Below are 14,233 nucleotides of genomic sequence, written 5' to 3'. Positions count from 1 at the left end.
CCCCATCCTCCACTCCTTGGGCACTGGGGCCCAGAGAGGAAAGAATCTAGACAGGCTGTCCATTGATCCCTGAGAAACAAAGACTTTTTACCCTAATCTTATAAGGCCTGAGTTTTCCGATAGGGATCTGAACTGAGAGAAGCACTTGAGATGAGAGCTCTGAGGCCCGTGGGGGCGCCTGGAAGTTACCAGGCTCCTGGGACATCAGTACCCTCTCTGGGCTCTTCCCGTGAGCCTCCCCAGGCACTAAAGAGCCGGAGTTGGAGATGGGCTTGCTGCCTCCCTAGGGTGCATTTAGAGACTCCTGGGGGATTCCCTTCAGTTGCTGCCTTCTGTGGGCCGCGGCTGTGAAGGGGAGCCTCACCTCAGGGGAAGGTCCACTTAGTAGGGCCCTGAAGGATGAATGGGATATTTCCAGACAGAGACTGACGGGAGCACTCTCCAGCAGAAGGAACAGCAGGTACAAAACCACAGAGGTGGGGAGACACTCTATGGTCAGAAATGGCAGAGGTGTGCACATGGCAAGAATGTTGGGTGCATGCAGGGAGAGGACCCTGGGAAATTAAATGAGGCCAGGGCGTGGAGAGCCTCATGTGCCAGGCTGGGAAATTTGGGCTTTCTTTGTGGGCTGCATGGGCAGAGCTGGGATTCCAGTTGACAGCACCCTCTGGTAGCCAGACTGAAGTCTAAAACATGCTTTGATGGCAGTGACCCTGCCCGGAGAGCGTCCCATATGAACAAAGGGTACAGTGGAGAATGGATGTCGGGGGCGGTTTGGGAAGGGGATGTCCTGGCTGATGTGGGGCAGTGAGGAGAGGAGGTGCCTCCGGCCTCCAGCCAGGATTGAGTGCCAAGTGTGTAATGGGCCCTGCCTCTTGGCACCGTTCGGTCACCCACAGTGTGCTTGTTCCTCTCCTCTCATACAAAGGCCAGGGCAGGGGGTGCAGCTGGGGGGCCCTGCCCTGCCCTCAGGGAGTCTCTGGGCTGTGAACACCAACCTCCAGGATGGGGCCTTCTAGGGGGGATCTGAAGCCAGATACCCAGCAGACCAGGATGTGTGTTTTAGCTCCAAGAGCCTTGGCGACTCTGGTGATGGAGAAAGCTCTGGAGCTCATTAAACTTGCAGCCAGAGTGGTGGCCTCTTCCTGTTGCTTCCACGTTGCTTTCCTGGTCTACCTCTGTGGTGCCCCAGGTCTGGTCTTTCTGGATCTGGAAGTCATGGCTTTAAACCTCTACCCTGCCTCTCTCAAGTGCACACAAATTACTCTGACCTTTTTCCAGCCTCCTCTAGTTCATAAGGCTGAGGATTCAGCTTTTCAGTCCACTGCATTGTACTTGTCTCTGAACGTATCCTTCACCTGAGCTAGGTAGGGAGCTCCCTGAGGCTGGATTGAGGCCTTATTCAACTCTGTGCGAGGCAGAACTTGGTGCCTTGTGAGGAATGGATGGATAGGTGCATGGATGGATGGGAGGGAGGGAGGGAGGGAGGGATACAGGAAAGAGGGAGGGAGAGAAAGAAAAACAAAAAAGGAGGGAAGGGAAAAAGAATGAATGGATGTATAGAAGGAAAGAAGGGAGGGAGGGAGAGAGAAAAGAAGGCAGGGAGGATGAATGGATGGATGAGTGCATGAATGGATTTAAGAAAGGATGAATGGATGGCAGGGAAGGAGAGAGGAAAGGAGGAAGGGAGGATGATGCGCTAGTGAAAGAAAGAAGGGATAGGCCAGGTGGGGTGGCTCTTGCCTGTAATCCCAGCACTTGGGGCAGTCAAGGCAGGAGGCTTGCCCGAAGCCAGGAGTTCAAAACCAGCCTGGACAACATGGGGAGACCCTATCTCTACAAAATATAAATAAATAAATAAATAAATAAATAAAATTAAAAACAGAAAGGAGCGACAGATGGATGGAAGGAAGGATGCATATGGACCACACTTGATAGTGGCTCAGGAGACAGTTTTCTGAAAATTGCACAATGCTCTAGAACCAACGGGACTAATAGTGTCCCCTTGGCATAGCTTAGGCAGATCTCTTCCTGTTTCTGGACCTCAGCTCCCCATTCGTAGCATGTGGTGTCTACAGACTGCTCTCACTCCGTCATTCTGCGATGCCAGCTTGGTCGCTTCCCTTTGCTCCCAACTTCCCCCAACACAGAATGTGGTTTGGAAGGTCCACATATTTCTTGGTTCCCAGATCCCTGCCAGGTTGAGTGTCAGGCCCTGTGACCATGGTTAATTCAAACAAGACTGTTCTGGGACTTCCAGGGCACCCCCCTGGGTGGGGGAGGGGCATCACTGCAAACAAGGAGGCCCCTAGTGGCAGCATAGCTGCCTCCTGCTGCTGACACAGGGTGCAACCTCGGCCCTCCTCCAAGTGATCTATGAGGGCAGGTCAGAGAACAAAGGTGTCACCCCTTACAGACTGTAGCCCAGAGCTGCCTCCTGGAGATGGCACTGCTTTGGCCATGGCTAGGTAGGGAGTAGGGTGCAGTGAGGACATGCAGGCAGGAGTGACTATCTGGGCCCCAGAGAGAGGGCTGACTGGCAGGGGCCCATCCGCCCAGGGCAGGGCTAAGGGAGGGCACAGTATGTTAGAGTCCCGGTGGGCTTGGCAGGAGACTGTGAGAAGAGACCTTGCCCCAGGATCCAGTCTGAACAGGAGGATTTGAAACTCAGAAAGCTGCTCGATTCTGTCTCCTCGGTACCCATGCCTGCTGCAGGCTAGAGAAGCCCAGGGGGTCAGTAGATGAGATCTCCAAACCAAACCAAAGGGTCTCCCGAACCTTTTTGCAGGGGGCCCAGGGCCAGAGCAGGTGGTTCTGGACTGGCATTCCTTTTCACTGCTGCTGTCTGAGAGAGTAGGAGCCCACACATGTTTGGGAAGCCCCAGGCCTCTAGCAGCTTCTTCCTCCCTCCCACTCACACCCTTACCCTAGGGCTGGAAAGGAGTCAAGTAGAGCCTACGGGTTATGGTGCCTTTGGGGATCCCTGGTGCAATTCTCCTGATGCCTGAACCCTCAAATAGTCGCTCTCACAAAAGATCTTTCAGCCTCTATCCAAGGACAGGGAATTCATTACCATGTTGTGGTGCAAGTTCCTAGGAAGACAGAGAGAGGGGGTACATTTTAAAAATCTGTCTAAGACCATGGGGAAGACATACATTTTTTTCAGTTCTAGGCAGGATAGAACCTGAAAGAGACCACATGAGGGAGGTACAGACTCATGAAAAAGCAGCAAAGAGCCTGGAGTTGGGAGAACAAATGGAGATCTGGCCTCTAAGGGGCTTCATTCCACTCTAGCTATCCCCTCTTATTTCTTTGCAAGCTTCAGCCCCAGCAGGCTGGGTCACTTTTATTGGGCAGGGTGTAGCTAAATTCCTTAGCCAATCAGCTCCACATCACAGTGGCTGAACACAATGGAAGTTTATTTCCCACTCAGGTAACAGTTCAATGTGGGTATTTGGCTGATGTCTTTGTTTTCAGGGACCCAAGCTCCTTCCCTCTGTAGTCAGGCTAGTTCTTGGGGCTTCCACATTTAGCTGGCAATAGGGAAAGAAGAGAGCATCAACAGGGGGAAGAAGAGAGCATGGGAGACGGAGTAGGAGGGTTTTAGAGCCCGCCCTGGCGGTCGTGCAGGCCCCCGGTGCCCTGAGGAGAGAAATGTGGCACGTTGTGATGTAGGGGGCCTAGTGCAGGCATGTCTCCCAGCCTGGCCCTGGGACTGGACAGAGGCAACCCAGGCTTCTCCACTCTGGGTGGGCCTCCCCCTGACACTGTGTCTTTATCCCCACAGTATGTGGCCTTCGCTTCCCTCTTCTTCATCCTGGTCTCCATCACCACCTTCTGCCTGGAGACCCACGAGCGCTTCAACCCCATCGTGAACAAGACGGAGATCGAGAACGTTCGCAATGGCACGCAAGTGCGCTACTACCGGGAGGCGGAGACGGAGGCCTTCCTCACCTACATCGAGGGCGTCTGTGTGGTCTGGTTCACCTTCGAGTTCCTCATGCGTGTTGTCTTCTGCCCCAACAAGGTAGAGTTCATCAAGAACTCGCTCAACATCATTGACTTTGTGGCCATCCTGCCCTTCTACCTGGAGGTTGGGCTGAGCGGCCTGTCCTCCAAGGCTGCCAAGGACGTGCTGGGCTTCCTGCGCGTCGTCCGCTTCGTGCGCATCCTGCGTATCTTTAAGCTGACCCGCCACTTTGTGGGCCTGCGGGTCCTGGGCCACACGCTCCGCGCCAGCACCAACGAGTTCCTGCTGCTCATCATCTTCCTGGCCCTGGGCGTGCTGATCTTCGCCACCATGATCTACTACGCGGAGAGGATAGGGGCACAGCCCAACGACCCCAGCGCCAGTGAGCACACGCACTTTAAGAACATCCCCATCGGCTTCTGGTGGGCCGTGGTCACCATGACGACCCTGGGCTACGGAGACATGTACCCGCAGACGTGGTCCGGCATGCTGGTGGGGGCCCTCTGCGCACTGGCGGGTGTGCTCACCATCGCCATGCCCGTGCCCGTCATCGTGAACAATTTCGGGATGTATTACTCCTTAGCCATGGCTAAGCAGAAACTACCAAAGAAAAAAAAGAAGCATATTCCGCGGCCACCGCAGCTGGGATCTCCCAATTATTGTAAATCTGTCGTAAACTCTCCACACCACAGTACTCAGAGTGACACATGTCCGCTGGCCCAGGAAGAAATTTTAGAAATTAACAGAGCAGGTAGGAAACCTCTTAGAGGCATGTCGATCTGACCTTTCACCTCCGCCCCTTGTAGCGATGATTCCAGATCCAGTCAGACTGCTTCCTTAGTTCCGTGGGTGACCCCGGACCCCGCACTCAGTCTCGAGGTGTGGAGCCTGAGGGCCCCGGGAGATGCTGGGCGGCCAAATTCAGAAGGCGAGAGCCTGCTAGAGGAACCTCACTGGTGCCCCTGGGTAAGGAGGTTGACGCGGTTGGTCTCCTGATGTTCTGAAGAGACAACGCGGCCGCCAGGTTGCTGAGGACTAACTTAGCAGGAGCCGGGGGGCTCTGCTCCGCGGGGCAGGAGTCCCGCGTGAGGCTCTGACTCAGGCCACTGACCCGGTGTTGGGACAGGGCGGGGGCGGGTGTGATTTGGAAATGCCAGACAGCCTTTGATCTGGTCCTTACCACCGCTCCCTTCAGGCTGTGTAGACGGCAGAGATGGTGCATGGGATCTGGGCAGGAGGGTCCCTTGCAAAGGCAGGAGCAAGGGTTCTCACCCCCAGCAGAGCCTGTCTCCATAGCTGAGTAGAATTCCTGCCCTGATTCGGGCTGCCCAGCTCGAGATCCTTCCCAGGAGACACCTGTAGCCCTCCGTGACAAGCTTACTTACCCCATAGCATGCCGAACCAACTCATCTTCTACCACCACTCTAGAGTTTAGCCTTTATCTTTAGGAACCTGTTGGAGTGACTCTAGCTTTCACGTTGTCTGTTTGGGTTGATGGTCGAGTGGGAGTTTCCGGTGACCTGATGGAAGCAGCTGCCGAGCAAAGGACTAGAGGGGGCCGCCACCCTGGGCAGCTTAGATGAAAGCGCTACAGACCAGCAACAGCCTCCCACCAAGGGTTCTCCCCGCTTCCAGCAGTAGGGACTGCAGCAGCAATATAGACATCCCAACCAGTGTACAACCACTTTCCCGTGAATTCACTGGGGGCCGGGAGGGGGGAGGGGGGCATGAAACAATACTAGTCACCGTGGGATATATTCTAATATTCCATGGCTAGTGGTTCGTTATGGGACTATCTCAGTTTTATGAGAACCTGCACATAGCACATAAAGTTGATCATGGGGCTCTGGTCCGAAGATATAAAGCCCATAGTCTACCTCTACCCATGGAATACCATCGACTTATTCTGTGGACACAGGGATTTCAAAGGAACAGATGACCCATAGAAGAATGACAGCACTGAGTAAGAAGGAGTGCCGGGTGAGCGGGAGGTTGACGTGACAGTTAGGTGGCATTTAGTCTATGAAGGACCTCCCCATGCCCAGGTCTGGCAGGAGGCTGCTGGCTAGCTCAGCTCCAGGTGGGGAAGTTTCCCCCTGTTTTGGGCGGCCTCTCCCAGTGGATGAATGATTTTCTTCCCTGCTATCACGCTCTCTGACCCACCACCTCATCCCGATCCCCTCCTGGCTTTATCCCACAGCTATGCTGGCCCGAGCACTACACCCAAGGCCCATTTCTTTGCCCATGGGGGCTTCCCAGCCCTTTCACCCTGCCTCATACCCTCCCCTTCCTGGGATTTCTGTAGGTGCCTGAGAGGAACATGGCCAGGGATGGGCAGGGTCTCTGAGGCTGAAACAGCTCCGAGCTCTCTGCTTTGGATTAGCTAGTTACTTGATTTCAGGGGCTGCCAACAGGGCTCTGGGCCTCTGGGGGAAGGTGTGGGCTGGCCCAGGCCCCAGCTTCCGTGTGGGCCTAGCAAGAAGAGCTCAGCCTGAATGGCATCACTGTGGCACTACCTGATCCTTCCTTTGCATCCTCCCCAACACTGGATCTTTCAGGATTTTTGCCCCAAGCACGGGTGCCCCAGGCCAGCCAGTCAAGAATCCCCACTGCTCTCTAGGCAGGCCCAGATTCCTCTGTACTCTTGGACAATGACAGTATTATCCTGTGCGGAATCCCCCTGCCCCCCAGGGAGTGCAGATGTGTTTGTTCAGACATGCACACCAGCTAATCCCAGGACACAAAACCTGTAAAACCCATGCACTCCTGTAGGATTGCCCCTGGGCTCCACAGTCTCTCCCCAGCCCTGCTTTTGGGAGCCACCTTGCCCTGGTCTCAGGTTTCAGGGGCCCAGACAGTTCTGGCTTGGACAGTCTCTGTGGCTGAGGAAGTATTTGGGGCCCTCCTAAGCTTGCCCACTGGAGCTTGGATGCCTGGATCCCTCCTGCCTCCCCAGCATCCCAGCTGTGCTCCCAAGCCCTTCCCAAGCACTCACTTCCCAGTGGTGTTGGTGCTGTCCTGATATCCTGACCCCTGAGGCTCCAGCCTCATCCCTCACCAGAATACTTCTCCCTCCAAAAGCTGGCGTGAGAGACCTCGGCTATCCACCACCAAGAGGAGCTGTGGTCTTTAGGGGCGTCATCCCCACCTCTGCACCCCGGAGTTCTTCCCATTCGCCTTTTTTCCTGCTTGCAGCCACGCACGTAGATGGGCATAGGGTTGGGGTGAGTTTGTGGGAGAGTGAGGGGGAGGCCAGGGGCAAGGAGGGTAAATGTGGCCCCACGGGAATTGTGAGAGATGAGATGCAGCCCCCCAAGACCTTCCTAGCCTCACTGTACCCCCAAGGCAGTCTAGTGGCCTCGCCAAAACCTGAGGTTCTCCAATTCCACTTTTAAAACCAGAGTTAGGGGCTGTGTGTGGCATGCTGGGTTCTGAGGGCATCCCTCCCACCCCCCCAGGCCAGCCCCCAGTGGTGCCAGCAGCACCTGCCCCTCACCTCCACCTCTTGGTCTCGCCTGAAGCCTCAGTCGGTGTGTCTGTCCCAGGGACAATCTGGTCTCCTCCTCTGTGCTGTGGCTGGTATGGCCTCAGTGTCTGAGGTCTTGTCCTGGGAGGGGTATCAAGTATCCAGTTCTCACCTGGTTGTAAGACCTCTTGGAGGATGCTAGGAGGGCCCTGGCACAGCCAGGGACTGCCTGGGGCTGAGGGGCCTAGGAGAAGCTACTTCTCTCCCAGAAAGGGGCTCCCTCCTGCATCTACATTTGGACGCCCAGAACGCCCGCTCTGGACAGCCCACAGTGCCTCCTCCGTCCCGCCATGCCCATTCGCATGTGTCTTGTCCATCTCTGCTCCTGTGATGTGGGTCAGTCCTTTGTGGTGCCGCGTCCAGGGCTGCAGGGTCCCACGTTGGTGAGCAGGGGGTGGCCAGGAGGGAGGGGTGGTGGCTGGGCTCCCTTCCTGCCCATGGCACCTAGAACAGCTGCGAGGTCCCAGAGAAGCCCCTGCCTGGGTTCCCTGGGAGCTAACCCTGCAGCCTCTGGGTTATCTTTGGCCAAGGGGTCTAAAGTCCCCTATCCCCAGCCCCTCTACTTCCCCTGCTGGGCTGCAGTGGCTGCCCAGTGAGTGGTGCTATCCATGGGTGGGGAGGGTGCTGGGCAGAGCTGACTAGGCAGCGGGTGGGGCTAAAAGAGTTTCTGCAGGGAGGGACCGAGCTGCAGGGTCAGCAGCATGGGCCCTGAGTGGGGTCCTTGTTGTCCTCAGGTGGGCTGTGGGGGAAGTAGCGGAGAAATGAAGTGACACTGTGGGCCAGGCCTGGGTGTTCTTTTCCATGTTGTTCACATTTTCTCTCTTTCTCTCTCTCTCCACTAATGTTTCTCTCTCTCTCTCTCCTCGTTTTGTTGCATGACTTGTGCCGGTTCTCGTGATTGTTCCCTGCTCGTGTCTCACAGACTGTCCCCATTTAGCCTGGGACTTTTTTCCTGAGTCCCTAGCTGGGCAGATCCCTTGGGGCTAAACCCAAGGAAATGCCCAGCAACCCCCACCCCACCCCAGCCCCGCGTGCGCCCCTCTGGTGCCCGCAGCTGGTGTGAACAGTAAGTACTTTGGCGGTGCCTGGAGACCAGGGCAGAAAAGCCAGCACTGCTGACTGAGGGCCCAGCCTCGGGTTCTCCTTGCTCCAAAGTTTAAAAAAAAATGACCCTCTTGCAGATGCTCATCTCAGCCCATTTCAAGCCTGGAAACCATCTCTGAGACGCTGTCCATGCTGCCATTTCATCACTGCAGGCCTGTGGGTCTAGTGGGGGCCTGGGGGCCCTGGGCTGGGGGAGGCAGGGCCCCCAGCCTCTAGAAAGCAGGTGGGAATGGAGGCTCCTAGCCACCATCTCATCCAAAGGACGGGGCAGGGGCGGAGGCTTACACCTTTGGCCCTCTTCATGGGTTTCCCAAATTTATACAGTTGGCCCCTCCTTGGTTTCTCTTTCTTCCAGCCACCCCTCTGGAGTGGGGGAGGGAGAATGCCCCAGTTTCTGAAAGCGTCTTAAACCACAGACAGACTAACAGCCAGTGGGACTGGGCCCATTCACAGAGCAAGACTTAAACTTCCCCACCCAATCATGAGCCCCTCCTCAAAGGTTAGGGTTGAGAGAAGAAGCACGCCCTAGGGGTGTCCCAGGAATCCCCCAGGAGGGAAGGGTGCCAGGCTGTCATCCCTCTAGGGATCCCTGATGGATGCTGCTTGTCCCCTGCCCAAAACCATCCCCAACTTTGGGCCCTTTAGAGATTGTGGGAGCTGGGAACCACCAGGGTCTGGGGGCTTGTGGGCAGAGCCAGTGGGCGGGGGCCCAGCATTCAGAGCCAGAGAAGGGTCTCAGGTGGCACCATCTCCGCAGAGGCAGACGCAGAGGCAGAGGCAGAGAGAAGGCACTCCCTGCTCTGACCCATCCCCCCCAGGCAAGAACTGCAGGCTGTGGACACCTCCCCTGGCAAAGGATGGCCAACAGAGACTCCGAGAGTCCTCACTCCCCTCCCAGAAGGAGACGCTGCCTGGGAGGACCCACTGTTCTCCCCTTGAGGAAAATTCATGCAGGGTGCTATGGGCCTCAACCTCCACATCGTCATCCGCATTCTCTCCATAATGTTTCCCTTCCCTCTCCCAGCACCCTCCTCCCTCAGCCCGGAGACCCTTGGATGGAAGACGGGGCCAGCCAGAGTGTGAGGCAGGACCAGCGTGTCTGTGAGCACATGTGTGTGCCTGCAGACATGCCCCCAGACCCCAGAGATGCCCCAGCCCCAGTCACATGGTGTCAGAGTTACCTTGGCAACTGGCCTTTTTGGTTCAGAGTAAATTGGGAAGTGAAGCCCCTGGGATTTGTCAAGAAATGCACTGTACGTGAAATGCTTTGCCATCTTGTACGAAAGACTTTTTTTTTAAGTTCCAAAATTATGATGGGATTTTTTTGGATTTGCTTTATGAATAAACCTGATTGGTCCATTTCTCTTTTGACTGACTGCCTCTTTGTAGTGACATGATGTGTACACGAGCGGTGATCCCACCCATGTGCACACCCAGTGTGTGCACGTGGGGAAGGATCACTTCTGCGTGTAGTTACATGATGTGAACAGGATCACGGGAGAGTGTTCAATTGGGTGGACATTGTCTCCAGCCTTTTCGCCCTGTCTACTCTTTCAGAGAGCCTCCCCTAACGTGGTCATGCCCAAGTTGGTTTCCCTCTTCCACAAAAGGGCTTGTGCTTGAGGCTCTCACCCTAGATGAAGTATTGGAGTTGGCTCCACCCTGGCCAGGAAGATTCTGCTTTGAGGGCAGAGAGTTTGGGGCAGGTTTGGTCCTCAAGAGTGATGGGATGGGGGCAAAGACCAGTTAGGGCTACCTCTGTCAGCTCCAGAGGCTTCCACGGCTCTGCTCCAAGATCTTGGAGAGACGGGGCTCCTTGCTCTGGCCACACTTTGCCCCTCACCAAATGTGCTCCCAGACCTCCTCCCAGGCTTCTTCTCAGGCTGCCACAGAGGTCAGAACTCCAATTTCCCCCACCCAAGTCCATCAGCCGCTGTTGTCTTCTACACCTTCATCTGCCTTGCTTTGCCGGGGACACTGACCAGAGGGGACAGAGGAATGGGAGCCCCTCCCAAATCCATGTCCTGCTGTCACAGCCTCATGCATACATCCTTGTGGTGCCTGTGCAAGCTGACCAGGCCTGCTGGGGGCAGCATGGAGTGGAAGACACTGGCTTGATACGTGTGGGGACCAGAGCAGACTGAGTGATCAGCTTGGGTCCGTCCGTGTGGGGGATGGAGCAGATGGAGTGGTCAAATTGGGTTTGCATGGGCAGAGAGGAAACTGTGTGACCAGGACTGGTCTGTATGGGGGTTGGGGCATAGAGTGACCAGACCAGGTCCGTGTGGGAACAGAGTAGACTGTGTGACCAGGCTTAATCTGTACGGGGAACAGGGCATACAGAGTGACCTGCTTGGGTCTGTATGGGGTTGGGTGGGGCGGGTGCAGGCTGAGTTGTTAGATGGGGAGTGGGGGCGGTGTGAACCAGGTGATCAGATGAGATCCAAATGGCAGATGGGGTAGAGTAGATGAGGTGGTCTGGACGGGCCTAGGGAAGCCCAAGCAACTGGCTGGCTGCGGACGGGAGGCAGCCGGGCTCTGGTCAGCAGCAGAGGGGTCCGGAAAGGCCCCTCTCTGGACTGGAGTGTTTCTGCGTGTCAGTGTCTGTCTTCTCCCTGAGCTGTGTGTCTGGCTCTCCCCCATGACTGCATCCACACCATTCTGTTTCATTGGCCCTGCCTGGGGCTCGGGGCCGACCCCCAGCACCACACCTGCTGGGCCCATCACCAACTCATCTTTTTGCAAACTTTGAGCAAACCCAGGAGTCCCCACTCCCAGCACTGTGGGCAGCCCGAAGGCTGCCTGAATGAGCTGAACTCCCCCAAGCCCCCTGCCTTGTGCCTTCCTCCCTTCACAGCCCGCCCGCTTTTCTGTCCTCAGGGACACTCGAGCTGCCCTCTGCCAATACCCTGCTTCTGGCCTGTCCCCCCCTGCCCCCCACTAAACAGTTTTCAGTGTCTCAATAGCTTCTGCTTATATGTTTGAAGATTCCAAACTGAATGGGGAGGTGGCGAAGGCCGCGCTGGCGAACGAAGACTGCCCCCACATAGACCAGGCCCTCACTCCCGATGAGGGCCTGCCCTTTACGCGCTCGGGCACCCGCGAGAGATACGGACCCTGCTTCCTCTTATCAACCGGGGAGTACGCGTGCCCACCTGGTGGAGGAATGAGAAAGGGTATGTAGAGGAAGCTGGAGCACTGTGCATCATCCGGGCCGCCTCGCGCTCCTGCAGATGGGTGGGCAGGGCGGCGGGCAAGGGCGCTGAGGGGCAGGCAGGCACACCGAGGGGGGCAAGGATGGAGGGAGTCTGCCAGGGTCAGCCCCTGGAGGGCTGAGGTCCTTTCCCCCAAGTGAGATGTCAGGCTGGCAGAGAGAACCTGAGGCCCTGGCAGCTGTGGGTTGGTATTGAGCTGGGAGTTGAGAGGTGACTGGACAAGTTGACTTTAGGCCATGACCCCAAGGCAGGGGGTATCCAGGAACGCAGGAGGAGCCTTGACTCCCCTAGGTTGCTCTGGCAGATGGCAGGTCAGGTCCCAAAGGCAAAGTGATCTCTCCTCTCCCCTGGTTGAGGAGGGCAGTGGAGTGGGCCAAGACTCTGTGAACTGAGCTACCCAAGATCCATGTTCTTGGCATGGAAGAGGTATCCTTGAAAGATAATCAACCCACAGGCCAGAGGGAGGAGAGGCAAGAAGAGAAAGATGTCTTCAGGGCTTGTGGTTAAGGCCATTGCCCTTGTAGTCAGAATATTGCCAGTGGCAGATCAAGAACTTGCCAAGAGAAGGTGGTTGAGCAGGACGGTGCAGTGCCTTCCATCCCCAGCACCCATGAGCTTCTGCCCTGGGTGTGGTCAGCACCCTCTTGTGGTTGGTGAAGGCTGAGGCCACTGGTGGCCTCTGTTCCAGGTCTCCTTGTAGTCAGAACACTAGGCTGACCCCACTGGAGAGAAAGGCTTCTCCTAGAGCTTCAGCACGGGCTGGGGAGAGGCTTGGGGTGGGGGCCCCGGGCGCCTGAGCTCAAGGCTCCAGGTACTGGCCCGGACCTAGAAGGCAGAGGACGCCTTTCTTGGTACAGCACACTGGCTGGGCAGCTCGTGCATGTCTTGGAGCGCCTCACACGCGCACACAGATGCATGCTGACTGGGGTGAGCAGGCTGGGTCAGAAAAGGAGTTGGGTTTTTGAAATCAACAGTTGGTGCAGCCTATGGTCACTCACAACTGCTCCAGTATTTGAAGTGATTAAACCATATGCAGGAGAAAACACAGAATGCAAAAGCAAAGGCAAACCGAGAAGAGCAGAGGCAGCCCGCACAGAGATGAGGGAACGTGGTTCTGGTCACTGGTGCTTAGTTGTGCCCACCTGGTCTAGGCTGGTCTCTGCTTCTCTGCCCTGCCCAGCGGTCCTTTGGGCCCTGGCACGGTATGCAAATCCCTGCATGGTGCTGCATGGCGGAGGGCTGCCAGCCTTCAGAGGGTCCCATCCTTGGCACCGGCCATGGATGGGCCTGATGTTCCCCTTTGCGACTGGCTTTTTCCCAGTTGGAGGTGCTAGAATGGCCAGAAGCAGAATATCTGAGGAGTGAGGGAAAAGCAGGTAGATGGTTCCCAGTGTCCGTGCCTGCCCAGGAAGCTCTCGCGGGCTGTCTGTCTCCGACATCTTGAATGTTAGACCAATTGGTGCGGCCCCAAAGAGCAGGCAGGACAGTCTCTTTACTGTGCTACTGGAAGCCCAGGGAGTGTGGGACAGGAGCAGACCCGCTCCCTGCAATGCCTGGGAGTCCAGCGTTAAGCACGGTCCACAGGAGATACCCATTCCTCAGTCCCACTGAGGCTTAGGTGCCAGAGTCTTTGGGAGGCGCTAAGGGTGAAGTGTTCCCACCCACATCCATTTGGCCCGCGCTCTCATGGAGCCATGACAGCCGCCGAGGACTTGTTTTTCTCAGGCTAATTCTGAGCCACAGGGCATGCAGGTGTGTGAGTCAATATGCAGAGCAGAAGTAGGGACTCATCCCATTCCCCCAGGAGAGAGAGAGAGAGGCGTGCTAGGCTGGCTCAGTGCATGGGCAAACCAAGCCAGCTGGAGAAGAATCTGCCTGCCTCTGCATGCGGCTGTTCTGTCTTTCCTCCTCCTCCTTAAAAACTAAGTACCAAGCGGGATGGGAGAGCCAAGAAGAGAAGCTCAAGTGTTAATTGTATTCTTTACATACAGATCTTTGCAAAGAAAGCCCTGTCATTGCTAAGTATATGCCGACAGAGGCTGTGAGAGTGACTTGACCAGGCGGCTTGGCCGAGGACACTGGTGGCTATTAAGCATCTGGGTGGATCTGCAGCCCCTCCTCACCCTCGGACAGAGTAAATTCACGCCATGCAGGTTTGCCGGACGAGTCCGAGTGGCCCAGGCATTGTACTAGGACGGACGTAGCTTTTTCTACGGCCAAATGGTAACTGACCGTAGAGGATTTCTTTTCCTTCTTTTCATTTTTTAAAATTTTATTTTATTTGGGGAGGGGGGGTGGAGGGGCTCCTTAGCATGACTTGCATGAAGTTAAACAGAAAACCCAGCAAACCAAACCCACCAACCCCCTGCAACTGTATGATTACCCTGAACAACAATAACGAAAAGAAAAACATCAAAA

At 56.1% G+C, this 14,233-nt stretch overlaps 1 protein-coding gene across 3 annotated transcripts in view; it reads left to right on the top strand.

Annotated features, from left to right (window-relative positions):
- KCNC1 (potassium voltage-gated channel subfamily C member 1) overlaps nucleotides 1–14,233 on the top strand; it is a 47,744-nt gene extending 33,511 nt beyond the window's left edge. The window contains exons 2-5 of one of the 3 annotated variants that reach the window (XR_004435892.1): nucleotides 3,788–4,721; nucleotides 7,052–8,756; nucleotides 9,358–11,776; nucleotides 13,807–14,233. Coding sequence is in view for 1 of the 3 variants with exons in the window: in XM_033205685.1 (XP_033061576.1) it covers nucleotides 3,788–4,721; nucleotides 11,588–11,776; nucleotides 13,807–13,871 (1,188 nt within the window). In the remaining 2 variants the exon portion in view is untranslated. Of the gene's footprint in view, nucleotides 1–3,787; nucleotides 4,722–7,051; nucleotides 11,777–13,806 lie in introns of all 3 variants that reach the window. The other 2 variants (XR_004435891.1, XM_033205685.1) reach the window with 2 other exon arrangements.

Source organism: Trachypithecus francoisi, unplaced genomic scaffold, assembly GCF_009764315.1.
Source record: "Trachypithecus francoisi isolate TF-2019V2 unplaced genomic scaffold, Tfra_2.0 Lachesis_group8, whole genome shotgun sequence".
NCBI lineage: Eukaryota > Metazoa > Chordata > Mammalia > Primates > Cercopithecidae > Trachypithecus > Trachypithecus francoisi.
This window is presented reverse-complemented; position numbering and strand designations above follow the sequence as displayed.